General features: G+C 41.1%; 3 protein-coding genes across 4 annotated transcripts in view; all 3 read right to left on the reverse strand.

The window, feature by feature from the left end:
* LOC125890687 (UDP-glucuronosyltransferase 2A1-like) overlaps positions 1–16742 on the reverse strand; it is a 17605-nt gene extending 863 nt beyond the window's left edge. Inside the window, exons 1-6 of one of the 2 annotated variants that reach the window (XM_049579440.1) lie at positions 15932–16742; positions 3328–3981; positions 2990–3138; positions 2703–2834; positions 1647–1734; positions 870–1089 (exon numbers count right to left, since the gene is read on the reverse strand). In XM_049579440.1, coding sequence (XP_049435397.1) covers positions 870–1089; positions 1647–1734; positions 2703–2834; positions 2990–3138; positions 3328–3981; positions 15932–16655 — 1967 coding nt within the window. In that variant the 5' untranslated portion in view covers positions 16656–16742. Of the gene's footprint in view, positions 1–869; positions 1090–1646; positions 1735–2702; positions 2835–2989; positions 3139–3327; positions 3982–9080; positions 11992–13405; positions 13626–14190; positions 14279–15303; positions 15436–15598; positions 15748–15931 lie in introns of those variants that run through there. The other variant, XM_049579441.1, reaches the window with a different exon arrangement.
* An 874-nt stretch (positions 16743–17616) lies between these two features.
* On the reverse strand, positions 17617–27969 carry LOC125890686 (UDP-glucuronosyltransferase 2A1-like). The gene is made up of 7 exons (XM_049579439.1): positions 27208–27969; positions 21811–22437; positions 21463–21611; positions 20706–20837; positions 20141–20228; positions 18622–18841; positions 17617–18241 (listed from the first exon to the last, which is right to left on the reverse strand). Exons 1-7 carry the CDS (start codon positions 27929–27931, stop codon positions 17950–17952), a joined length of 2232 nt encoding a protein of 743 aa, XP_049435396.1. The 5' UTR covers positions 27932–27969; the 3' UTR covers positions 17617–17949.
* LOC125889784 (UDP-glucuronosyltransferase 2B15-like) lies at positions 23102–25029 on the reverse strand. The gene is made up of 2 exons (XM_049577929.1): positions 24788–25029; positions 23102–24407 (listed from the first exon to the last, which is right to left on the reverse strand). The coding sequence occupies exons 1-2, from the start codon at positions 25027–25029 to the stop codon at positions 24122–24124; spliced, it is 528 nt and encodes a 175-aa protein (XP_049433886.1). The 3' UTR covers positions 23102–24121.

The following is a 27969-nucleotide window of genomic DNA, read 5'->3' on the forward strand; positions in this document are numbered from 1 at the left end:
GCCAACACACAGAAATGTGGGGTGACGCAACAGTTGTCATTTGTCGTTACTAGTTCTTTGATGTCTTTGTGGTTGCGTCTTGGCTTCAAGGATGAGCCATGTGACCTCACACTTTCCTTTACTACACAAAGTTTATGGCCATAGGTCATAAACTCAGGTAATGTGAAAGCTTTGCCTTTGGGCTCAGTTCCCAATTCACCACAATGGTCTGGCACACAGCCAACATTCCCACTGATGCCGTGCCAGTCCACTTGTTGATCATTTTACCCTCACTTATAAACAGGACCACAAGATACTGCCTCACTTGACGCAACAACTCACACCCAAGGAGGGCAATCTGCCGTTCTCTGGCAGAGAACCATGGCCTCAGACTTGAAAGTGCCAACTGTCCCTTAGTCTTGACCATTTGCACACTGGGCTGCAAACCACCCCAGTGCACCTGAGATCTTATCCATAAAAATCAGGAACTAAATCAGAGACGAGACAACCCTGGCATCGACCAACATCCTCTGAAATGATGTTTGACTTCAAATCAAAATACAGAACCAGGCCACTACTGTTTGCCAGAACTTCCTTGTGGCCAACCAAAAGTCTTCCCTGCCTAGCCTCCTCCCTGAACTAATGCCGTGTTTTTTTTTTTTTGTTTTTTGTTTTTTTTACCTTGGTGAACAATTACGGGTACATGAACAGGCACCAGTTTCTCTACACCACGTGAGGTGCTGCAGCTCCTTTTAGGCTGATTTTCCATTTTCATTTATGGCATGTCGTCAATCTTGCGTCTGTATTATTAATGTGAGCTCTCCAGAAATGCAGTAATTTTTCAATATTACCCTTAAACAGACCAACTACAGATAAGTAAAATAACTTACGATTTGTCATTGATGACAGTATTGATAGCATCTCTAAGGTCTTCAGTCTTCATGAAGTTCAGGTCTACAGTAACTGCAGCTCCCTTAGCTTTCATGTAGACCATGTTCTGTGGCTGGTCAGCGAACATGGGGATGCCCACCATGGGAACACCATGGTAGATGGCCTCATAAATCCCATTTGTGCCACCATGAGTGATTAAAGCTCTGGTCTTGGGGTGACCTGATAGGTTACAGAAATGAATGAAACAAACATTATTTTTTAAACCAAAACAGGCTGTTAAAGCACATATTACTTCTGCATGACGTAACTATTGTAACCGTATAAACTGCACATTGGGAAAAGCTTGTGAGTGGACGCTTACTAGATCAGATCCCAGAGAGATTTTTGAAGAACTGCAGAAAACAAAATTGCAGCATCACAAGGCTGTACAACAAGGATTTGTGCTGAAGTGCCATGAACTCATGGTGGGGGGGGTCACCAAAGTCATTTCGATACATTGCAGGGAAACCATGGGTAAAAAAATTTCAGTATGTAATAGTGCATATTATTAATGTGCAGTGGTTGGAAAAATCCTTGTCTCTGAATTGACGTCCTGCTTGCCAAAGAACAAACTTCACCAAAATATTCTTACTGTCTTTTCTCCTACTGTATGTCCCCTTAGGATTTTGTTCTGTCAAACTAAACAATGATGAGAAAACCCAATGTGGTGGATGCCATATTTTAATTAAAAGTAAAAGTCACAAGGACTACTGTCGAAGGCTAAAGGCTTTACTTGCCCAGTAGGTCATTCTGAGGAATCCAGTCATAAATTCTGGTGTTTGCACCCAGAGTCGCTGATTTTTCTCCCTTGTGTCTCCACACCACCTATGAACAACAATAAAACTTAGACCAACACAGCGCACTCATTAATTCTTCCTAAACTGTAAACTGGCATATTTTATACACTTCTGGTTGTTTCTCCATGCCTAACATCCTGTCCCATTATCATGATTGAACCAGAAACAAAAATGATTGAAAGCCCCCCCTTCAGTTTATTTTGACATTTTTATATTTTATTTTTCTGAGTCATGTCCTGACAATGTTGATTAGCCACACTATTTGCCAGATATTTTTGAGAAATAATTTTGTGCTGAAAGTTAAAAGATGAAGGTTGTTGCTACAACAGGAAGATGACATATGACTATAGTAGAATCTACATCATCCTCCAAGCTTGCGCAGGCGCACTGTCATAAACATAAAGGTTGTTGTAAATTAGCTAGTCAACTTAGCTTGTATTTAAACATTATTGTAGTATTATAGCCTTAGTTATAGCTCTCTGTGTAGTTGTGTCCATCCATCAGTTTGTCTTTGTCATAGGTTACCTTGGTTGGTTGGTTGATTGGTTGGTTAGTTAGTTAGTTAAGTAGCCTAACTTGTTGCATTAGCGAACTGAGTTTATGTTTTAGTTTCCTCCACCTTAATTTGTCTTCACCATTATTTTTCATATGGTATTTGTAGCCTATGTGTGGTGAACGGCTGCAGTCAAAGCAGTGAATTGCCAATTATTGGTAAAAATAGCACAACACACCAACTGCCGCTCTCATGCGCTCTCTTCTTTACTGTCTCCCAGCCACATGGCACCTCATGCTGGATTCACATGTTATTAAAATCCACTGCCTGATGCTGGGAAGCACACAACTTTCAAAAAGTCCCGTTAGAATTACAAAAAAAAATAAATTAAAAGAGTCAAAGTGCTGCTCAGGGCAGTGTCGCAGGGCAGTGCTTTTCCCAGCAGTGTCATGTAAGTTTATTCCAGTTGGCATAGTATTTGTTGACACTGATTGTACTCTGACCTTTTGTGGTAACTGAGCGAGGGCTGAGGCTATCATGTTTTCCTTCTCTGTGGAAATATTCCTGATCATTGATCCCAAAGTGAAGACCACGATGCCAGCGTCTCCAGAACTCTGCACAAACTTCTCTATATCCTGCAAAAAGAGTAACGTTACCTCAATGCAAACCAACCAGCATTTTTTTTTCCAACATCATTTTAATGGCTTTATTCTCTTCATTGTTTATGTCATGAATACTGTGAAGATATAATAAAACATTAATAGGTGTGTGATAGTGGACACAGCGTTACCTCTGGTAAAGGTTTAGCAGGTCTACAGTGGATCCCACCAACAAATTTGAAGTTAGGGAGAGAAGGACGAGGAAAATCCAAGTCCCAATAGGTTCGCATCAACCAGATGTCTGCTCTACCCATCATCTCACAGGCACTGGTGGGTTTTCCTGTCACAATGCAAAAGTAAGGGCTGCTAGTGGTATGTTGAAGGTATAACAAATACTTCAGATATTTCATTTCATCTTTTATCAACTTATATAAAACATGAAAATGTTGATGAGAATTATTTAGTTAATAAAGCATTGCAGTGAATCAAAACCAATCAAACCATTTGACTTGTATTCTGAGTTGCTCACCTTTGACTTCCGAGTAATATTTATCTAATCCTTTCCAATAAATAATATTGGTCACAATGTCCTGCAGTGGGTAGAAGAGGAAGTTCCACACTCTCTTAAAGAAGTTCATCTTGTCAGTGAGTTTGCTCATAGCGGCGGGGACAAAGGAAGGAGGAGTGGGTAGCTGACCACAATGTCTCTCCCAGTTATGGGCTAGGGAAAACCGAAGGGAGAAGACCAGGGGGATGCCCAAAATATCTGCTACCAAGTCACTGCCGGGATTGATGGGGTTAGCCAGGAGAAGGTCATATTTTCCCTCCTTCAGCTTCTTCATGATGGTTTCTGATTTCACCACGCCATCCAAAAACTTTAAAGAGTTCTGCAGGTACACCGTCATAATATCCATGTATTTGATGTACACTTGCAAGTAGCTCATATGATCAATCTCATACATGGAGAAGTGAAAAAAATTCTCATAAAACTGTCTGATGGTCTCCATTGAGATAGAGACATTGAAGGGTTCGTAGCCAAAACGAGAAGACTCACTGGTGGTCATGAACATTGAAGTGCTTGGGACCAGAACCGTTACCTGGTGTCCCCTATTGATCAACAACTCCAGCACAGGCTTCATGTTAATCCAGTGGCTGCCATCAGCGTACCACACCAAAATGTTCCCTCCATCTGCGCTCTGTGTCACACAAAGTAGCAGCAGGACACAAATGGAGAGATGCTGCCCCAGCTTCATGGTGCCTGCCTGTCAGGACAAAAGCTGGCCAGGTCTCCCTTAAAATATACTCCTTAAACAAACAAATCTGGGCCCGTATTCACAAAGATTCTCAGGGTCCTCTCATAGAGCTCCTAACTTAGCCTAAAAATAAGAGTGATTCATGAAGTTTCTGAGAGCAACTCTGAGCAAGGAGGGGACAGAAACTTTTATCTTAGTGAAGAGGTGTGGTTGACCCCGTTGCTAGGTATGACGCAGTCTTCTAAAAGCTGTGATTGGTTGTTACAAAAAGGGAAAAAAACCCCCCAAAAAACCCCAAATGCGCTCCTAGTAATGAATGGACAGTGAAATGAACGGATCATAGAACTTAGACTGTATTAAGAAATGTGTAATCGTGAAAATAATTTTATGTCATGATGATGAAACTCAGCAAAATTAAATTAATTGTTACACAGCTTCAAAATGTTTGAACGTACCTCATTCACATGCCGATTATTATACTGATTTGCTTGTTATGTTTACTCGCCATGCTGGTAATTTTGCTACTTAATCTATTTGATATTAATAGTGGATGCAGACTCAGCTGTCAGCAATTGCTGTGATTGCTGGCCTCCTTGTAAAAAGCGGTTTGATTTGACAGAATGACCAAAACAACGAATGAAATAGAGAAAAAAAGAACGAGAAAGCCGAACTGGACAGAAGAGCAGTGCCTGCTGTTGGCGCAGCTCGTGGAGGAGAACAACGGAGCGGTCCCGGGATCACGGCACAAGGGAAGAGGCAGACTTGGGAGCGCATTGCCTGACAAATCACTGCGCTGCCTCCTCTCCTTTACGCACGGCGATGAGTGTGAGAAGCGCTGGTACGTGCTGCAATCCAAAGCGGGCGTTTTTGCGTTACTACGCTGGGTGGGAAAAGTAAGCTCATCCCTGATGAGGTCAACCACAAACATTATCCCTGCACGATCAAGCCGGTAGCGTCTTATTAAATCACTGTCGTTCAATAATCGGAGAATATCTCTCCTTCCTCTCTGTCTTTCCGCCATCCTTTCTGTTTAAGACACTCTTAGGCTTCTTAAAAGTCCTCCTCCCTCCTCTTAACAGTTTTTCACCTTAGGAGCTCTTTCAAGGCCTAAGATGCTTTGTGAATAACTTTTATCTTACCAAGGGAAAATTGAAAATGACGTCACTAAGAGCTACTTTTAGTCTTAGGATTCTTTGTGAATACCGGCCCTGAACTCTGGCTCATCGATCATCTTTTATGCTGCATGTGACACTGAATATTGGACCCATCCCAAGCAAATGGTTGGAGGCAGTGGTACTGGATTAATTTCAGAGGTGATGATGGCTCATTGTAGTTGGCTCTTTATACAGCCTATAGGTTGTACGTAGATGCAAGACAGATTAAAGGTGAAAACTATGGAGACGGAGGAATGGAATGGAAAGATGGATTACAGTAAGGGTGTGCTATATGCAGCGTTAAGGACACTGCCATGGATTTATAATTAAACAGGGACCTGCTAATATTTAACCCTCCTGTTGGTTGCGGGCCAACTTAAGTCTGTCTATAGTTGTAAAATCTGGCATTCGAGGTTATAGGTTAGCCTATAGGTAGTGGCCAGTCTAGTTGGGATGTGGCAAAGGCAGAGCAAAAATCTATGAACAGCAGCCTCAGGTAGCTTCCATGATGTTTCAGTGGGTTAGTGCTGTGACCATTGCATCCTCTGTAATCTATTTGCTCTGTATGCAAACTGGTGTGAGTCGAATGTGAATGGGAGTAGGCTTGGGTGGTATGTTTTTTCCCCCCAATACCTTCCTGCAATTTCACTGGGGTATATGATGGTATTTGTGTGTGGTGCTCCCCATCAGCTATCCTCAAGTTATCCCCATCTGTTCAGCCGCCCGTTGCATCAGAGTTCACCTGTGGTGCAAACAGACTTTAGATCCCCAGATTCTAGTTGTTATTTCACTTTATCTCTTCACAACCAACAGACAAATAATGCTGCTTGAGCTGTACTTTTTACTTACAATATGAAACGCAGTTTTAGTGAAAAGTTATGAAAAGACAATTTAATCTGTTCTCATATTACATCACTAGAGGGCACACTCGACGTGTGCTGTACTTGAAGTGAGGGTTTCTTATCTCAGCACATTTCACTCTAATGATGTGCTATTTCCGTTCTGATGGTTAAAGCCCTCAAGAGGATCTCTTATCGATGTGTGTCGATTTCCTTTGTGTTGCGAACAAAACCCCAACTGAACTTCAAATAATTTGTGGAACCTGACAGCAGTTTATTGTCGTAACTGACTCCAGTGGGCAACTGTTTACTGTGTCTGGCACTTGGGAGAAGTGTTCTCTTCACAGATGAAATCCAGTTTACTCTGTACTGGGTGGATGGCAGACAGTCTGTATAGTGTGGTGCGGGTGAGTGGTTGGCTAATGTCAGTGCTGTGAACAGAGTGCCTCAGGGTGGGTTATGTTATGGGCTTGCATAAGGTGCATAGGTAGCTTCCATGATGTTTCAGTGGGTTAGTGCTGTGACCATGGCATCCTCTGCAATCTATTTGCTCTGTATGCAAACTGGTGTGAGTCGAATGTGAATGGGAGTAGGCTTGGGTGGTATGTTTTTTCCCCCAATACCTTCCTGCAATTTCACTGGGGTATATGATGGTATTTGTGTGTGGTGCTCCCCATCAGCTATCCTCAAGTTATCCTCATCTGTTCAGCCTCCCATTGCATCAGAGTTCACCTGTGGTGCAAGATGTGCACTACATACAAAACATCGTCAGCTTTTCCAGTATGAGGTTGATAGAGAGATGAACGCTTGTTTTTTGACAATTTTGAAAATCATCCCTTGGAATTTCTAAAGCACTTCATTATTACTGGTGTGAGCACCACCGGGCTGCTGATGGTGGTCATTTTGGCAGTGGGATGATTGAGGCAGACTTGAGGCAGCATGGGATTATAGACTGAAACAGAGAAAGGTTGAAGATCTTTGGGAAGACCCCAGTGAGCTGGTCTGTGCATTCTTTAAGTACCCTTCCAGACACTCCATCATACCTTGTAGCTTTCCTCAGGTGCACTGCCCACAATGTGTCCCTTAACCTCATGTTCCCGTACTATGGGGATACGGCTGCTGTGGGCTGGTGAGTGTGATATGGTTGCCTCAGGTGCCTCCCACCTCCTAGCAGGCAAACAAACAGTTTTTTTCAGCAGCTGTGAGGTTGTTAGACTTGGAGTTGGTGATATGCTGAACCCCCTGCCTCACCCGCCACATTTTTTTGCCTCAGAAGTGGTCTTCAGGCTTCCTCTTGTAAACCATCATGGCTTCTTTGAGGCCTCTTTTCAAGTTGGCTCTGGCAGGACTGTGCTGTGCCCCATCGCCAGACATGAAGATGGCATTTCTGTCTGTCAGCAGGATGTGGACTTCCTTTGTCATCCATGACTTCTGGCTGATACACCTGGAAATACCTGTCAATGGTGACAATGTAAGCACAGTTCTTAGTAGCTGAGTATGGTTGTAGTGAACTCTTCCAGGTCCCGGAGTTCAAAAATGTCCCAAGTTGTTTTTACAAAACAATCCCGCAGCTGATGTGAGGCACCTTCAGGCCATGTTCTGACAATCTTTGTAATGGGTTGAGCTTTCTTCCTAAGGGGTCGTGTATGCTGGGATGAAGAGCAAAGACCTGGTCGGAACAGCCAAGGTGCAGTATAGGTGTTGCCCTGTAGCCATTTTTGATGTTAGAGTACACTATGTCCAGTGTATTTATCCCCCTGGTAGCATGTTGAATGTATTGCTCAAATTGAAAGAGTACTGTCTTTAAATTTGCATGGTTGAAGTCACTTGCTAAAATCTTTACTGCCATAGATGTTGTTAACATAGTTGCATAACCCCCTACCTTTGCTTTTAGAGAACTCTGTTCCTGTCCTGGCAGTTGGCTGTGCAACCTGTGGCCAAGTTTCTGTGATTAACACAATGGTACAGTGATAACCTTTGGATTGTTAAACATGAACCAAGTCACATTAACCCACAAACATTTTTGCTGTACGTGAAAAATGAACATAACAGGAGGGTTGAAAGGTACTTCTAGAAAAATAATAATTTACAAACAAAGCTGAATTCTTGCTTGTTGTTCCTCTTTGTGCTGCATGACACATTAAATGACAGACCCACCCCAAGCAAGTGTCCAGAGGTAAAAGGCAATGGCTTTAAAATTAACAGTCAGTATTAAAAAAAAAGAATTTTCTCTCTCCTGTACCAAAAATCCACAGACGGAAAGTAAAAACAGACTTTAGATCCCCAGATTCTAGTTGTTATTTCACTTTATCTCTTCACAACCAACAGACAAATAATGCTGCTTGAGCTGTACTTTTTACTTACAATATGAAACGCAGTTTTAGTGAAAAATTATGAAAAGACAATTTAATCTGTTCTCATATTACATCACTAGAGGGCACACTCGACGTGTGCTGTACTTGAAGTGAGGGTTTCTTATCTCAGCACATTTCACTCTAATGATGTGCTATTTCCGTTCTGATGGTTAAAGCCCTCAAGAGGATCTCTTATCTGACAGCAGTTTATTGTCGTAACTGACTCCAGTGGGCAACTGTTTACTGTCAATTGTGTCTGGCACTTGGGAAAAGAGTTCTCTTCACAGATGAAATCCAGTTTACTCTGTACTGGATGGATGGCAGACAGTCTGTATAGTGTGGTGCGGGTGAGTGGTTGGCTAATGTCAGTGCTGTGAACAGAGTGCCTCGTGGTGGGTTATGTTATGGGCTAGCATAAGGTGCATTTTATTGACAGCAGTGTGAATGCACAGAGATAGCATGATGACATCCTGAGACTCATTGCCATGCCATTCATCCTCCGCCATGACCTCATGTTGCAGCACGATAATGCACAGCCCCATGTCACAGGGATCTGAACACCATTCCTGGAAGCTAAAATCTTACCTGTTCCTGCGTGGCCTGCTGGCCTGGTGTTGACATGAGCTTGTGAGATCAGGATGGTTTCACCAGGCTAGTGGCCTGCATACCCACCAGACCAGTCACTCACTGATCGACCATGTGTGAAGGAGATGTATCGCACTGCATGAGGCAAATGGTCACACCAGACAATAACTAAAAAATGCAATTCTGCAGTGCTACTCATGTGAAATCTTAATAAAAGTCGAAACTGCACTTTTTATCATGAAAAATCCAATTTACACCTGTGTATCATGCTGTTTAATCAACATCTTGATATGGATCACCTATCAGGTGGATGGATTATCTATATCTTATACTATCTTTGAATTTTTTTTTTTTTTTTTTGACTGCATAGACAAGGGGTGTCAAACATACGGCCCGCAAGCCAAAACCAGCCCGCCAAAGGGTCCAATCTGGCCCACTCAATGACTTTGCTCAGTGTAAAAATTGAAGAGAAGTCATTAATTCCAATTTCTCAATTAAACATACTGCTATTCCTATTTGTCCAAATGAACCAGTTACTAAGCTATTTCTTCACAGAGGTGAATGGGAAGCCAGTGTGCTTAGTATGTTCACAGCACCTTTCAGTGCTCAAGGAATATTGTATACAGCACTAATATCAAACTCATCATGGCGATAATTACAACAACTTGTGAGTACAACTAAGAAAAATAAGAAACATTTGGCAGGTTTGAGGAAACATAAGTCCCGTTTACGTTTTAGCTGAGAGATCAGCAGTGCAGCTGTGTTAGCTACCTTACTGCTAACAAAATAGCATCAGCAGCAAAGCCACGCCCTGAGGGTGAGTTTGCTGAAAACAGATATATTGTTGAAATTGCACATATTTCTGTCATCCTTAAGCCTTAATTTCAGGCGGTTTATCATTTGGTTTGTACATGGATTGTTAATTAATTGATTTCAGAATGTATACTACTTGTAATGTTACTTCTTAACACTAAAAGAGAGGGAAACATTTGAAGGCTTTGTTATTTACAGGTTATTATGCAATGGTTTTACTGATGTGGCCCACTTGGGATCAAATTGGGCTGTATGTGGCCCATGAACTAAAATGAGTTTGACACCCCTGTAGGGTTGGGATCTGGATCCGGTTCTTTCCTTGAACCGGGTCCACCAGTTCCGGTTCCGGAACCGGTTCCATCACATTTGGAGTAACGGTTCCTGCAAACGGTTCCTTGATTGTAAAAAAACCCCATCACATGCATTTCCATTAGAGTGCGGCATGGGCCGCATATTTCTGTCCGAACCCGACCGAGCCCGACATTATTTAATTACTAAAGCACTGAGTTTGTGTCACACAGTTGTTATGGTTACAGGCTATTTAACAGGCCGGGTGTGCACCGTGGGTGCCCCGCTGAGAGGGAGACCTCCGTGTTTGAGAGCGGGCGGCGGGAGGTCTGAGATTTCCAGCGAGGGGAGCGGTAGAAACAAACAGCCAATGTGTGTGTGTGTTCTGTTCAGGTGTTGTCACGTAAATAACATTGCCCAAGCATGAATACATATAAGTATTTTTTATTACATTGCTGTGGTTATTTTTTATTTTTTTTTAAAGATTATTTTTATGGGCTTTTTGCCTTTATTGACAGGACAGAGAGTGAAATGGGGAGACAGAGAAAGAGTGGGGACTGACATGCAGCAAAGGGCCGCAAGCCGGATTTGAACCCGCGGCGCCAGCACTATCCACTACGCTACCGACACCCCTGCTGTGGTTAATTTGAGGTAATAGTGTTACTGTAGAAATCAGAGAATCACTTTTTGTTGTTATATATTCTCAGGGAGATGATACAAGCTCTAAATCTGAAATACACACCACACACAAATGTGTATTTTCATCTAATTGTACTGTGCAACAGTTAGAATAAAGTTTTTGTATTTGTATGATTGCATTTGTGTTTATTATATACTTGTTTAAGTACAGCAAGTATAATGAATATAATGTAGGAATCGGTAAGAGGAATCGGTAAGGAATCGCAATTGTTAAAATCCTAACGAGTCCCAACCCTACACCCCTGGCATAGACAAAGCTTTAGATATTTAATTTGAAGGAGAGAAAAATGGGAGCAAAAAGTGTTACATTTAAATTTTTGTACACTAATTAGGCCACCAATTGTAACCAGCTAGATTAAAGAATGAAATGAACACCATAAAATCCCCTGTTGTTTTTTTTTCCCAAAATAACACCAGCCAGTGAACATACAATGTCCAGATAGCCTCAGATGCAGTTATGAGAAAATTGGAGCACACCTGTCTGCAGCTGAAGTAATTAATTGTGATACATGAGGGAGAAAACAAGAACAATGTCCACATAAATTAGAATGCAAAAACATGGTATATTTGTCTATTTAGAGTCTAACAATGTTTTTACTTCAGTTTACAGGCTGACTGAGTTTAGTTTGGCAAAAATACTGGACAATGTAAAGTGATTTTCATGCATCTGTGCTGCCTGGGGGAAGATGCTTGTGACGCAAACACGTCTTCACAGTCACGGATGTGAACTGTGCAAGGCATACAACTGGGAAGCAGTAATTCTAATTTAAATGTATTTTCAATATTGTTGCCAAATTAGTTATTTCAAAGTTGTGACAATGACTGAACCTTAGCCACGTATTCCGATTCAGGGCATTGTGGTTACATTACATGGTTTACACCAACAGCCATTACTTTTTTAACCAGCTACATTTCTATTCAGTTACTCAGCCTTTCTCTCTGTCTTTCCATTTCTGCCACAGCACCTCCAGATGCAGAAACTGCAGGTCTTGATGAACAGGATCACAAGGAGCAGAACGATGGCAAGGAGGAAGGCCAGGACATCCAGGCAGTGATACTGGTACCAGGTGAGCTCATGGGCCTGAACCCTCAGGTGCTTGGCCCCTTTGTTTCTCATGGTGAACTCGATCCAGAATACTGCCTCATCCAGAGGACTCATTGGTTGTTCGTGGTGAATACGGGACAGCTGCATGACATTTTCCTTGTACCTATGAATGTGGACACATAGGGGTCAACATATGAATTAATGCATTGTACATATTTTTAATCTTTATACTTTTTTGTTTTTGGCTTACCAAGAATGATGATGAAAAGGACCGAAAAGGTTGAATTTTTTTAGTTTAACGTATGTGAAAGCTAAAATCCTAAAAAGGAACATCAACATATGAGAAGAAGAGGCCAGCCAATAGTTTAGTATTCATTCAAGTCAAGTCCAAATGGCACATAGAGATTTATTCTGACCTTCTAAGGGATTTAAGTGAGGGCTTAGGCTATTCTGTTCCCCTTCTCTATGGTGATGTTCTTGATGAATGAACCCAAAGTGAAGACCACAATGCCAGGGTCTCCAGGATAAACCCCTAACCCTAACTCCACAAACCCCTAACCCTGAGAGACAACCCTGGCAGAGGCCTCTAAATTTATAGTCAACTGTATTCTGAATTTATAGTCAACTATATTGACTTCCAACCAAGAATACAGACACAGCTCTCACTCTTGTCGATTTGCCAGAACTTTCTCGTGGCCATCCGAAAATCCTTCCAGTCGATAGCCTCTACAAACTGATTGCATACCTGGGTTTTCACTATGGTGACCGCCAAAGTAGCAGCTCTTCTGGCCTTTTAGTTGATATCACTCCCCTTCACTTTTCAGCTTTGTTTTTTTTCTCTAGGACTCTAGGTCCCCTCCTTGCCTGCCACCCAGCTGGCAATGCATTCGAGCCTAGTGCCTGTCCCTGTGGATGGTGGGCCCACAGGGCGGCAGCTCCAGGTTCTTTTGGGTTGTGTCCATCCAACAAGGCCATTAGGAGCTTCCCTCCCAGGTCTGGCTACATGAGGGGGTACTGGTTTCCCTATTCCTGATGAGTTGCTGCAACTCCTTTTTGGCTGATTCATGGGGTCTGTGAATCAGTCTTAGTCTGCCCCCCACCCCACCCAAGAGGAGCAGTTGCTCCTTCAAGATTAGATGACTATTCTTGAAGGGAAAATTTGTCTTTTGAATACCTTTTATTAATGACCCATTGCTGAAACCACACCAAGCAGCAGCAAAGTGTGGCTTGCTGCGACAATTAAATTTTTCTGCAGCTGGGAGGCTTGTGTATGTGTTTCAGGAGGGAAGAAAATTTGTTGTAAAATAGATCATCTTGCAGGAGTCACAGGACTTTGTTTACTGATTGGCTGCGGGTATGTTCTGGCCACAATTCACCAAGAAAAATATACAATACACAACTTTTAGTTTGGCTGCACTTTGCCATAGAATCAAATGGCCGGAGCTTGCAGAGCTTGAAGCTGCCGCAGCAGCTTTCCACGGACATTGCATGGCAATTTGCGGCAGATCCCACTTACCAGCTGCTTTATGCATTTCTGGCGTAAAACAGACCAACTGCAGATAAATAAAATAACTTACGATTTGTCATTGATGACTGCATTGACTGCATCTCTCAGGTCCTCTGTCTTCATGAAGTTCAGGTCTACAGTAACTGCAGCTCCCTTAGCCTTCATGTGGACCATGTTGTCTGGCTGGTCAGCAAACATGGGGATGCCCACCATGGGAACACCGTGGTAGATGGCCTCATAAATCCCATTTGTGCCACCATGGGTGATGAATGCTACGGTCTTGGGGTGACCTGATAGGTTACCAAAAAATCATGAAACCTACATTATTTTTCAAACCAAAATAGGCTGTTAAAGCACATGTCATCACTTTTGTATGATGTAACTGTAATAAGTATTTAAACTGGACACTGGCAAGGATTGTGAATGGAAGCTTAAAAGATTAGATCCCAGAGATTCTTTGGACAAACTGCAGAAAACTACAGTGCGACATCAAAAGGCCCACCACAAGGATTTGTGCTGAAGTGCCATGAACTTATGGTGGCAATAGAGGAAAAGGGGGTCACCAAAGTCATTTGGATAAATTGTACAGAATCATGTATATGAAATACCGGTATGTAAAAGAACTTATTAATGTGTAGTGGTTGGAAAAATCCTTGTCTGTAGATTGTCTCTTGCCAGAGAACAAACTTCACCAAAATATTCTTACTAGGTTGTCTTTCCTACTGTATGTCCTCTTAGGATTTCGTACTGCCCAACTTAATAATGACAAAACCCACTGCGGTGGATACCCAAATTTATTTTATATTAGAAGTCATGAGGATTACTGTCGAAGATTTTCATAAAAGCTTTACTTGCCCAGTAGGTCATTCTGAGGAATCCAGTCATATATTCTGGTGTTGGCACCCAGAGTCGCTGTTTTTTCTCCACTGTATCTCCACAGCACCTATAAACAACAGTAGAAAACAGTTTTAAACTAACATAGTTAGTTTCAATTTTACATATAAAATACAAATAAAATTTATCCAATGTGATCTGTCATCCTTGATCCATGATTCCTATAAAATCTAATTAAATTGTACACCGATATATTTTTACACCTTTGATAGGTTTTTCCTTGCCTTATGTCCCATCCCAATTTCCTGATTCAACCAGAAAAAATGCAATGATGTTACTCTAAGTTTACCATTTATTACCATTTACTGTCATGTGTTTCTGCTGTCTGACCTCTTACCATCATACACTCATTAACTTTCTTGCAGGGAGGGTTGGTTTCATTGAATGTCAAAATGGTGTGAAAATCAATTTTAGACTTAAAGGTCCAGGTAAAGGTTTTAGGATTTAGTGGCATCTAGCATTGACGTTCCAGATTGCCTGTAAGAGAAGTACAGTGCTTAATCTAAAAATGTGATAAAGCGAATGGTCCTATCTAAAGCCAGTGTCGGCTTGTCCATTTGGGCGACTGTAGAACAACATGGCGGACTTGGTAGAAGAGGACCCATTTGTTATATGAATATAAATGGCTCATTCTAAGGTAATGAAGAGACATTGATTGTAATTTTCAGGTGACTATACACTAAGTAAAACACAGTAATATACAATTTCTGCCAAGAGATGCCCTCAAATCTTACACACTGGACCTTTAAACATTACTCCAGATTGGGTAATTCTTCAGCGTAAACACTTTGTTGCCTTTTTTTTTTTTCCCTTTTTAGTTACATCACCTTATTTTGCAGTTTCAAGCAGCAACTTCCAAAGCAATTGGTGCCATGTAAGGACATCAGTCATCAATCAAATAGCATTGCATTCACTAACTGTATTTTGGAAAATCAAACCAAAAAGCCTCCTTGAGTCTTTTTACAAGAAAAGCATTTAACATAGTCCCTACTTACAACTGCTTTGTCATGTGACAGCAATGTAACACTATGCCATCAACACCGTATTTCCAGTTGGCACACAGACTATACTGACCTTTTGTGGTAACTGAGCAAGAGCTGAGGCTATCATGTTTCCCTTATCTGTGGTGATGTTCTTGATGAACGATCCCAAACTAAAGACCACAATGCCAGCATCTCCAGAACTCTGCACAAACTCTTCCATATCCTGCAAGAGGAGTAACGTTACCAAACATCATGCAAACCAACCAGCATTTTCCTTTTTTCCCCTCAGCATACTATTTGCTTTATTCTCTTCATTGTTTAAGTCAGGAATACTGTGACGGTGTGATAAAACATTAATAGGAGTGTGATAGTGGAGACAGCGTTACCTCTGGTAAAGGTTTAGCAGGTCTACAGTGGATCCCACCAACGAATTTGAAGTTAGGGAGAGAAGGACGAGGGAAATCAAAGTCCCAGTAGGTTCGCATCAACCAAATGTCTGCTCTACCCAACATCTCACAGGTGCTGGTGGGTTTTCCTGTCACAATGCAAAAGTAATGCCTGTCAGCTGCACATCTCAAAGTATCGCCAATACATATGATTTTTAATTTCATATTTACTTAAAATATAAAATTGTTGATGTGAGTGATTTGATATTAAAGCAATGCAGTGAATCAAAATCAATCAAATCATCATTTGACTTGCTGAGCTGAGTTGCTCACCTTTGACATCAGAGTAATATTTATCTAATTCTTTCCACAAAACATTATTGGTCACAGCATCATGCAGTGCGTAGAAGAGGAAGTTCCACACTCTCCTTGAGAAATTCATCTTGTCAGTCAGTTTGCTCATAGCGGCAGGGACAAAGGAAGGAGGAGTGGGTAGCTGACCACAATGTCTCTCCCAGTTATGAGCAAGGGAAAATCGCACGGAGAGGACCAAGGGGATGCCCAAAATATCTGCTACTAAGTCACTACCGGGATAGATGGGGTCAGCCAGGAGAAGATCATATTTTCCCTCCTTTAGCCTCTTCATGATGGTCTCTGATTTCACCACGCCATCCAAAAACTTCAAAGAAATCTGCAGGTACTCCTTTGTGATATCCATGTGTCTGATGTACATCTTCAAGTAGCTCATATGATCAATCTCATACATGGAGAAGTGAATATAATCCTCATAAAACTCTTTTATGGTCTCCATTGAGATAGAGACGTTGAAGGGTTCATGGCCAAAGCGAGAAGTCTCACTGGTGTTCATGAACATTGATGTGCTCGGGACCAGAACCGTCACCTGGTGTCCCCTGTCAATCAGCGACTCCAGCACAGGCTTCATGTTAATCCAGTGGCTTCCTTCAGTGTACCACACCAGAATGTTCCCTCCATTTGTGCTCTGTGTCACACAGAGTAGCAGCAGGACACAAACAAAGAGATGTTGCCCCAGCTTCATGGTGAAAGCTGGCGGGTTCTGCCTGAAAAGGTACTCCTTGAACAGGATTTATTGACAGAAAAATCTGAACTCTGGCTCATAGTTTATCTTTATGCTGCATGGCATATTGAATAATGGACCCACCCCCAAGCAAATGGTTAAAGACAGTGGTGGCAGATTAATGTCAGAAGTGTGTGTGTGTGGGGGGGATATTTGTCTGTTTCTGTAGTTGTAGATAGATCAGAGGCACGTAGCCGATGGCTCATTGCAGAGCAGGCCAGGACCTGTAGTGGGCCCTTATACAACCTATAGGATGTACAGAGATGTGAGACAGATTAAAGGGGAAAACTATGAAGATGGAGGGACAGAATGGAAGGAAATGGGGATTACAATAAGGTGTGCCATTTCAGTGCCATGGACATGGTCGTAGATTTATCATTAAACAGTGACCTGCTGATATTTAACCGTCCTGTTATGTTACAGGTCAACATCAGTCTGTCTAAAGTTTAAAAAAAAAATTTTAATCCACTGTTCCATCCAACAATCATCAACTCTGGGTTGGTTGAAATAATGTAAAAATAGGTGTAAAAACAAGATGTGAAAATAAGCTGTTTTCTGGTGCGGTCTTTCTGCACTCTCTCTGCTGTTGTGGGCATGACACTGGCCAGCTGTTTACAGTCCTCTTAACGCTTCCTCATAAGCTCAGCTACCTGTTGCACCATAGTGACCTCAGGTGGTGCTTGATGTACACTACATGCAAAATATCTTCATTATAGCTTCTCCAGTACATAGAGATGATATTGATGATATTGAAAATCGGCCTCGCTTTTGCCTCCTGTGTTTGTGCCATCAGGAGTGGGTGCAGACACATAAATGAACATAACAAATTCCCTTTCTGTTTTTTCCAAAAATTACATCAGCCATTGGACATTCAGTGGTTAATGTATAATTGGTCTTAGGTGCAGTTGTCTCTATTTATAATGTAAAGCAAAAACATGGTATTTGTTCAGGCTGTTTTTATTTCAGTTTACAGGCTTACTGAACTTGAGTTTATGGTGACAAAACAAGTGAAATAAATGGCACAACACATGGTACATTGTTTGGAGATTCAGGATAATACTGGACACTGTAAAATCATTTTTTAATGTATTTTCACGTTTTTTTGTCAAAATTATTAATTACAAATTTCTGGATCTAATCCACATATTCCAATCCAGGGCATTATGTTTACATCACATGATTTAGACCAACAGGACAACCAGAGAACTGTTGTTTTTCAGCCATTACTTATTTAACCAACTACATTTCTGTTCATTTACTCAGCCTTTCTCTTTCTCTTTCTCTTTTCCTTTCTGCCACAGCACCCCCGGAGGCAGAAACTGCAGGTCTTGATGAAGAGAAAGACGAGAAGCAGAATGATGGCAAGGAGGAAGGCCAGGACATCCAAGCAGTGATACTGGTACCAGGTGAGCTCATGGGCCTGAACCCTCAGGTGCTCGGCCCCTTTGTTTCTCATGGTGTACTCAATCCAGAATACTGCCTCATCCAGAGGACTCATTGGTCTGTCATGATGGATGCTGGACAGCTGCATGACATTTTCCTTGTACCTATGAATGTGAATACACAGGTGGAAATGTGGATTTAGGTCTTATGTATTTTTTTATATTCATACTTAAGTTTTCTTTGCTTTACTAAGAACAGGGATAAAACAGGTTGAATTATTTAGTTTCATGTATTCTAAAACCTAAATATCAAAAGGAGGGAGCCAGTACATGAGGAGAAAAGGCCATCCAGTGGTTTAGTAATTTCTTTGTGACCTTGAAACTCTGTGATGGTAATTAAACAGTCACACTGCATTCCACCATGCCTCCTTTATAGCATGTTGTCAATCTTGCGTCTGTATTATTAATGTGAAGTCTCCAGAAATGCAATCATTTTTCAGTAATACCCTTAAATAGACGAAGTGGAGATAGGTAAAATAACTTACGATTTGTCATTGATGACAGTATTGATAGCATCTCTCAGGTCCTCTGTCTTCATGAAGTTCAAGTCTGCAATAATTGCAGCTCCCTTAGCCTTCATGTGGACCATGTTGTCTGGCTGGTCAGCAAACATGGGGATGCCCACCATGGGAACACCGTGGTAGATGGCCTCATAAATCCCATTTGTGCCACCATGGGTGACAAAAGCTCTTGCCTTGGGGTGACCTGATAGGTTACCAAAAATCATGAAACCTACATTATTTTTCCAATCAAAGCAGGCTGTTAAAGGACATCTTATCACCTCTACATTATGTAATTGTTATACACATATACTGAACTTTGGCAAAGGCTTGTAAGTGGAAGCTATCCAGATCAGATCCCATAGAGACTTTGGAAAAACAGCAGAAAGAGACAATCATACACCCACACCCCCCCCCCCCCCCCCAGGATTTTTGCTTTTATCACACCTTTTCCACACTTTCTTTTTTTTTTTTTGGTCCAAGTCAGTCTTAAGCTGTGTCCCAATACAATTTCCTAAATCTAAGCAGGTAATAAGTGTGTACTGTATGCACACTTTAAAAGGGGAAGTAAACATATACACTCAAAGCAGTCAGAATGTAAACTAAACAACGCTTTATTTTTATGTGTGCTGTTGATGGACACTATTGTCACACAATGTAAAGTATAATATAAATGAAGGAAATGCACACAGCCTGAAAAAACTAATTGTGGATGTTGGTCAAACAACTTTAGGCATGCTGTAGTAAAACAGGAAATAATAACATTTTTGGAAAACCATCGTTCTGTGTGAAGTTGACAATGACATCACAAAGTTGCAGTTTGAGTGACATCTGACACTACAAGCATTGTATCATTTCCTGTTTGTCCAAAACAATTAGGTAAGTTAACTTTTCATGCTTCTGTGCCGGTGATAGCTGTGGCAGAAGGCATTATGTTTTCCGGTTGTCTGTCCGACTGTTTGTCCCATCCTCATGAATGCAGTATCTCAAGAATGCCTTGAAGGAATTTCTTCAGACAACCACTTCAGTGATCAACTGGTTAGATTTTGGTGATCAGAGGTCAAGGCCATTGTGACCACGTCTTCTTGATTCTTGTGTATATCTATCTATCTATCTATCTATCTATCTATATATATATATATATATATATATATATATATATATATATATATCTTGATGAGTTGATCAAAACCACAAATAGATAGATGAATGTGTGTGAAACCCTTGTATTATGGAATTGGGACACAGCTTTGTTGTGTGGACCTGTTTGCATAGTTAACTTTTTACTGGATGAATATCACCACCTGAAATGACGTTCTCTTTCTTGCCAGACAACAAAGTTCATCAAAGTATTCTTGCTATGTTTTATCTCCTACTGTATGCCCCTTTGGTATTTTGTACTGTCAAAGTGAATAGTGAAATAAATGTGGTGGATACCCCAATAAATGTAAATGTAAAAGTCATAAGAATTACTGTCGAAGGCTTTTATAAAAGCTTTACTTGCCCAGTAGGTCATTCTGAGGGATCCAGTCGTATAGTCTGGTGTTGGCACCCAGAGTCGCTGGTTTTTCTCCACTGTATCTCCACAGCACCTGTAAACAATAGTAAAAACACTTTCAGACCCACACAGTGCCAATTTTATTTTATCATAGACCATATAGCAGTACATTTAATTAGGGCTTAAGGATATGGGAAAATGATCTAATTGTGATTTTTTTTTTTAAGACCAAAGTTGCTTATCTTTATCTTCAACTTTATCTATCATTTTATTGCTGTTGAAAAATAAACATGAATCTTACAGATCTCCCGTCAGTAACAGTTTTGTTAGAATCACACAAATGAAATTTCACAGACTGCAGTTCTACTGCGCATCCACCGTTTCTTTTCCTCTAGACCACACACTCATTATGCACACAGTACGCTACGCTACTCTTACAACAATGTAATATGCAGACGGATGTGGATGCTCTTAAACTGGGCTTCGACCCATTTTCACAGTAGTATTGCGAGCCCTAGAACTTGTGTGTGGCACATTAATTCCAGGTGGCACATAGAGATTGTCCTCTGACCTTTTGTGGTAACTGAGCGAGGGCTGAGGCGATCATGTTTCCCTTCTCTGTGGTGATGTTCGTGATGAATGACCCCAAAGTGAAGACCACGATACCAGCATCTCCAGAACTCTGCACAAACTCTTCCATATCCTGCAAGAGGAGTAACGTTACCAAACATCATGCAAACCAACCAGCATTTTCCTTTTTTCCCCTCAGCATACTATTTGCTTTATTCTCTTCATTGTTTAAGTCAGGAATACTGTGACGGTGTGATAAAACATTAATAGGAGTAACGTTACCTTAATGCAAACCAACCAGCATTTTCTTTTCTTTCCTCAGCATTTTATTGTCTAATTCTCCTCCCTAGTTTAAAGGAATACTTCACCCACAAAATCACCATTAGTATGTCTGTAACTCACTCAATGTTATACTGAATTTGCTAAGAAAACTTTGTCTTTCTCACATGCCTCAAAGATAAATGAAGAATCCAAAAACAGCCAACATTCTTGATGAATTAAAATAAAGGGGGACTGCATTTAACAAAAGCAACAGACCCCATTTATTTAAGTCATCAAGAATGTTTACTGTTTTTGGATTCTTCGTTCACCGTGGAGGCACATAAGTAAAACAAAGTTTTCGTATTGAATTAAACTCAACATGGGGCGAGTTACAGAAATACTAATGGTTATTTTGTGAGTAATATTCCTTTCAATCAGGATTACTTTGGAGGTTAAATAAAACATTAATAGGTGTGTAATAGTGGAGACAGCTCTACCTCTGGTAAAGGTTTAGCAGGTCTGCAGTGGATCCCACCAACGAATTTGAAGTTAGGGAGAGAAGGACGAGGGAAATCAAAGTCCCAGTAGGTTCGCATCAACCAGATGTCTGCTCTACCCATCATCTCACAGGCGCTGGTGGGTTTTCCTGTCACAATGCAAAAGTAAAGGCTGCTAGCAGTACATTGAAAAGTATAACAAAAACGTCAAATAATTATTATTTATTTATTTTTTTTTAACAATAAAGTGTTAAGTGTGTTGATAGATAAACATTGTGATTTATTCAGTCATCATTGGACTTTATGTGATCCATAAAAAAACAGTTGTTACACAAAGTTGTAGCTCACCTCTGATTTCAGAGTAATATTTATCTAATCCTTTCCAAGAAACATGATCGATCACAACGTCCTGCAGTGCGTAGAAGAGGAAGTTCCACACTCTGTCTCGGAAGTCCATCTTGTCAGTCAGTTTGCTCATAGCACCAGGGACAAAGGATGGAGGAGCAGGTAGCTGACCACAATGTCTCTCCCAGTTATGGGCTAGGGAAAACCGAAAGGAGAAGACCAGGGGGATGCCCAAAATATCTGCTACTAAGTCACTGCCGGGATAGATGGGGTCAGCCAGGAGAAGGTCATATTTTCCCTCCTTCAGCTTCCTCATGATGGTCTCCGATTTCACCACGCCATCCAAAAACTTCAAAGAATACTGCAGGTCAACCGTCATCATATCCATGTATTTGATGTACATCTGCAAGTAGCTCATATGATCAATCTCATACATGGAGAAGTGAAGGTACTCTTCAAAAAACTCCATCATGGTCTCCATTGAGACAGAGACGTTAAAGGGTTCATAGCCAAAACGAGAAGGCTCACTTGTATTCATGAACATTGATGTGCTCGGGACCAGAACCGTCACCTGGTGTCCCCTGTCAATCAGCGACTCCAGCACAGGCTTCATGTTAATCCAGTGGCTTCCTTCAGTGTACCACACCAAAATGTTCCCTCCATCTGCGCTCTGTGTCACACAAAGTAGCAGCAGGACACAAACCGAGAGACGCTGCCCCAGCTTCATGGTGCCTGTTTGTCAAAGTGGAAGTTGGCCAGATCACCTTTAAAATGTACCTCTGGAAAAATAATTATTAACAAACAAAGCTGAACTCTGGCTTGTAGGTCCTCTTTGTGCTGCATTGAACGTTAGATAACAGACCCACCCCAAGCAAATGGCTAGAGGTAAAAGGTAACGGCTCTAAAGTTGACAGTCTTACAGTATTACAAAACAAGAATAATTTCTATGCTGTACTAGAAATCCATGGAAAGTAGCTCCCCAGATTTTAGTTTGACTTTATCTCTTCACAGCTAACAGACATATAATGCTGCTTGTGCTGTTTTTTTGCTGACAGTAAGAAAGGAACTAGAGAGCATAAGTGTGAATGTCATACTCCATTAAAAGACAATTTGATCTGTTCTCATATAAGATCACTAGAGGGCACAGTTGACATGTGCTGTACTTGCAATGAGGCTTTCTTATCTCAGCACATTTAAGTTTAAGTTTATTCACTTTATTAATTTATTCTCTTATGATTTGATTTTTCTGTTCTGATGGTTGAAACCCTCAAGAGGATCTGTTGTCGATGTAGAGCTACAAACTCTGACACAAACTGGCAAACATCTGTAAGGAGGAGTGTAAAAACAACAATGGAAAAGGTGTTTCATGGAAAGGTGAGTATGGTTTATGCTTTAAAAACATCCAAAGTGTTTACTTTACAGCTTACACCATCAGATCATTGTCTGTATTTTTAAACTTTTAACATGGGAGCACCTGGATGTCAGGTGTTCCAGGTAGGAAAAGACATAAAGAGAGTTTATTCCATAACTTCTTACCAGTGGGAACATGTCTAATTGCTTTGGTTTTATGTTTTGTCTTGTCTTCACCAGCTGCATGTCCATGATTCCCTCAGCCTGGACGGGTCCATGTTTATCGTCTCCAGACCTTTGTCAGATACGAGCTGTCCTAGGGTCTACTCCTTGAATTGTGAAATAGTAATCGTCTTTTCTATAATTTTCTTCATGCTGAGCACCAAACCCCAACTAAACTCCAACTAAGTTGTGGAAGTTATGTCAGAATCCTTGATTAAAACTGATGATATATGACCACAGAAATTTATTCTCACGTAAAAGTAAAACTAATGTGTTTTTAAAAGAAGAAAATCTAACTTTGGGTAACTGACATAATGGAAATTAGATCACACTCGTCTGCAGTTGATGCTGGAACAAACGAGAAGAGTGTCCACCTACAGTATGTTGAGATGCAAATTCATGGTGTTGTCCATGGAGAGTCGAACAGTGTTTTTACTTCAGTTTACAGGTTGACTTAATCTGAATTCATGGTGACAAAGCAAGTGAAACAAGTAGTACAAAACATGTTACATCATTTGGAGTTTCACAGTCATACTGGACACTGTAGAGAGATTTTTTGAATGTATTTTCAGTTTTGTTACCCAAATTATTTATTTCAAAGTTGTGACAGTTTCTGGTCCCATGCCACAAATTACAGTCCAGGGCACTGTGGTTACATCACATGATTTAGACCAACAGGAGAACCAGCGGACTGTTTTTTTTATCCATCAGTTTTTTACCAGCTTCATTTCAGTTCATTCAGTTACTCAGCCTTTCTCTTTCTCTTTTCCTTTCTGCCACAGCACCTCCGGAGGCAGAAACTGCAGGTCTTGATGACAAGAAATATGAGGAGCAGAACGATGGCGAAGAAGAAGGCCAGGACATCCAAGCAGTGATACTGGTACCAGGTGAGCTCATGGGCCTGAACCCTCAGGTGCTTGGCCCCTTTGTTTCTCATGGTGTACTCAATCCAGAATACTGCCTCATCCAGAGGACTCATTGGTCTGTCATGATGGATGCTGGACAGCTGCATGACATTCTCCTTGTACCTATGAATGTGAATATACAGGTGAAAATGTGCATTAATGTGTTATGTATTTTTTATTTTCATGATTCAGTGTCTTTGCTTTACCAAGAATGGTGATACAAAAAGTTTAATTCTTCAGTTTTTGTTATTTTAATACCTAAATATCAAAAGGAGGGAGCCAGTACATGAGGAGAAAGGGCCATCCAGTGGTTTAATAATTTCTTTGTGACCTTGAAACTCTGTGATGGTAATTAAACAGAGTCACACTGCATTCCACCATGTCTCCTTTATAGCATGTTGTCAATCTTGCGTCTGTATTATTAATGTGAAGTCTCCAGAAATGCAATCATTTTTCAGTAATACCCTTAAATAGACGAAGTGCAGATCGGTAGAATAACTTACGATTTGTCATTGATGACAGTATTGAGAGCATCTCTCAGGTCCTCAGTCTTCATGAAGTTCAAGTCTGCAATAATTGCAGCTCCCTTAGCCTTCATGTGGACCATGTTGTCTGGCTGGTCAGCAAACATGGGGATGCCCACCATGGGAACACCATGGTAGATGGCCTCATAAATCCCATTTGTGCCACCATGGGTGATGAAAGCTCTTGTCTTGGGGTGACCTGATAGGTTACCAAAAATCATGAAATCTCCATTATTTTTCCAACCAGAACAGGCTGTTAAAGCACATATCATCTCTTCTGTATAATGTAAAAGTAAAGGTAAACATTTTGACCCATTGCTGGATTACGCTGTTTCCATGGGAGTGCAGCCCGGTACATCATTAGTAGTTTGGAAAAAAGGATGGACAACACTTAAGTGAGAGCGCTGTTGTACTAAGAAATAGAGCATTCTATTTCTATATGAATTAATAAATTGTTAAGTTTCAAATTTACTGAGCCCAGAGTACACTCTGCACTGTGGGTTTTACGGGGAATGATATATATTAACAGCACTTTGAATTAACGGTCCAGCTCCAAAAATAGAACATCAATTGGTGGAGGAAAAATCATGATATCATGGTGGTTACCTCCACAAATAAATGAATGTGTGTGAAACCCTTGTAGAATAGAATTAGGACGCAGCTTTATTGTCTGGACCTGCTTGCATAGTTAACTTTTCACTGGATGTATACCACCACCTGAACTGACGTTCTCTTTCTTGCCAGAGAACAAAGTTCATCAGAGTATTCTCACTATGTCTTATCTGCCCCTTTGGGAATTTGTACTGTCAAACTGAATAGTGATATTAGCGATACCCTATTAAATGTAAAAGTCATAAGAATTACTTTCGAAGGCTTTTATAAAAGCTTTACTTGCCCAGTAGGTCATTCTGAGGGATCCAGTCGTATATTCTGGTGTTGGCACCCAGAGTCGCTGGTTTTTCTCCACTGTATCTCCACAGCACCTACAAACAATAGTAAAAACCCACACAGTGCTAATTCTATACCATAATGCATATGATGCACATTTTAGTTGATGAAATGTAAAACAAAGAAATTATTTGTTGCACAGACTGTACATTTCTTCATTTCTATGTAATTTTCTATATAATCTTATCATCGTGAAGGTTGCTTCAGTGAGGGGCACCTTGGTAGTGCCCAGGAGTTTAACTGGAACCTCTCCAGTCACCAGCCCACACTTTGTAGCTGGACTGAGCTGAACTTGACCTGCCGCCTTGTGTAGGTCTAACTCGGCATCATTCGTACCCAGGTGGCACATAGAGATTGTCCACTGACCTTTTGTGGGATCTGAGCAAGGGCTGAGGCGATCATGTTCCCCTTCTCTGTGGTGATGTTTTTGATCAGTGATCCCAAAGTGAAGACCACGATGCCAGCATCTCCAGAACTCTGCACAAACTCTTCCATATCCTACAAGAAGAGTAACGTTACCTCAACGCAAACCAACCAGCATTTTCTTTTCTTTCCTCAGCATTTTATTGTCTAATTCTCCTCCCTAGTTTAAAGGAATACTTCACCCACAAAATCACCATTAGTATGTCTGTAACTCACCCAATGTTATACTGAATTTGCTAAGAAAGCTTTGTCTTTCTCACATGCCTCAAAGATAAATGAAGAGTCCAAAAATGGTGAACATCATTGTTGACTTGAATTAAAGGGGGACTGCATTTAACAACAGCAAAACATCAGTTTACAAACTCTCACATAGCTCTTGCAGAATAAACCACGTCTTATTTTCCCAGGCGTCTGCTCAGAACTTCCCAAACACATGCATTTTCGCTAAAACCTTGCCTTTTTAAACACTGACTCCTTTTAGTTAAGGTCATTTAGAATTTTTACTGTTTTTGGATTCTTCGTTCACTGTGGAGGCAAACAAAAAAACAAAGTCCTCTTCATGAATTTAACTTAACACAAGGTCAGTTACAGAAATACTCATGGTGATTTTGTGGGTAATGTTCGTTTAAGTCAGGATTACTTCAGAGATTTAATAAAACATTAATAGGTGTGTGTGATAGTGGAGACAGCGTTACCTCTGGTAAAGGTTTAGCAGGTCTACAGTGGATCCCACCAACGAATTTGAAGTTAGGGAGAGAAGGACGAGGGAAATCAAAGTCCCAGTAGGTTCGCATCAACCAGATATCTGCTGTACCCATCATCTCACAGGCACTGGTGGGTTTTCCTGTCACGATGCAAAAGTAAAGGCTGCTAGCAGTACATTTATTTTCTTAAAACATAAAACTGTTGATGATTGTTTTGATAAAAAAACAACAAAAAAAAAAACCAATTGCAATTAATCCAATCATCATTAGACCTGTGACCATGCGATCCATAAAAAACAGTTGCTACACACAGTTTTTGCTCACCTTTGATTTCGGAGTAATATTTATCTACTTCTTTAAAAAAAAAGTTATCGATCACAACGTCCTGCAGTGCGTAGAAGAGGAAGTTCCACACTCTGTCTCGGAAGTCCATCTTGTCAGTCAGTTTGCTCATAGTGCCTGGAACAAAGGAAGGAGGAGCAGGTAGCTGACCACAATGTCTCTCCCATGTATTGCCTATGGAAAACCGAAGGGAGAAGACCAGGGGGATGCCCAAAATATCTGCTACTAAGTCACTGCCGGGATAGACGGGGTCAGCCAGGAGAAGGTCATATTTTCCCTCCTTCAGCTTCTTCATGATGGTCTCTGATTTTACCACGCCATCCAAAAACTTCAAAGAGTTCTGCAGATTGCCCTTCATCAGCTCAATGAATCTGATGTAAATCTGCAAGTAACTCATATGATCCATTTCATACATGGAGAAGTGAAAGAATTCTTTCATCAAGTCCTCCATTGTCTCCTTCGAGACAGAGACGTTGAAGGGTTCGTAGCCAAAGCGAGAAGGCTCATTGGTGTTCATGAACATTGACGTGCTCGGGACCAGAACCGTCACCTGGTGTCCCCTGTCAATCAGCGACTCCAGCACAGGCTTCATGTTAATCCAGTGGCTGCCTTCAGTGTACCACACCAAAATGTTCCCTCCATCTGCGCTCTGTGTCACACAAAGTAGCAGCAGGACACAAACCGAGAGACGCTGCCCCAGCTTCATGGTGCCTGTTTGTCAGCTTGCTGTGGCCGGATCCTTTT

This window comes from Epinephelus fuscoguttatus, linkage group LG6, assembly GCF_011397635.1.
Source record: "Epinephelus fuscoguttatus linkage group LG6, E.fuscoguttatus.final_Chr_v1".
Classification (NCBI taxonomy): domain Eukaryota; kingdom Metazoa; phylum Chordata; class Actinopteri; order Perciformes; family Serranidae; genus Epinephelus; species Epinephelus fuscoguttatus.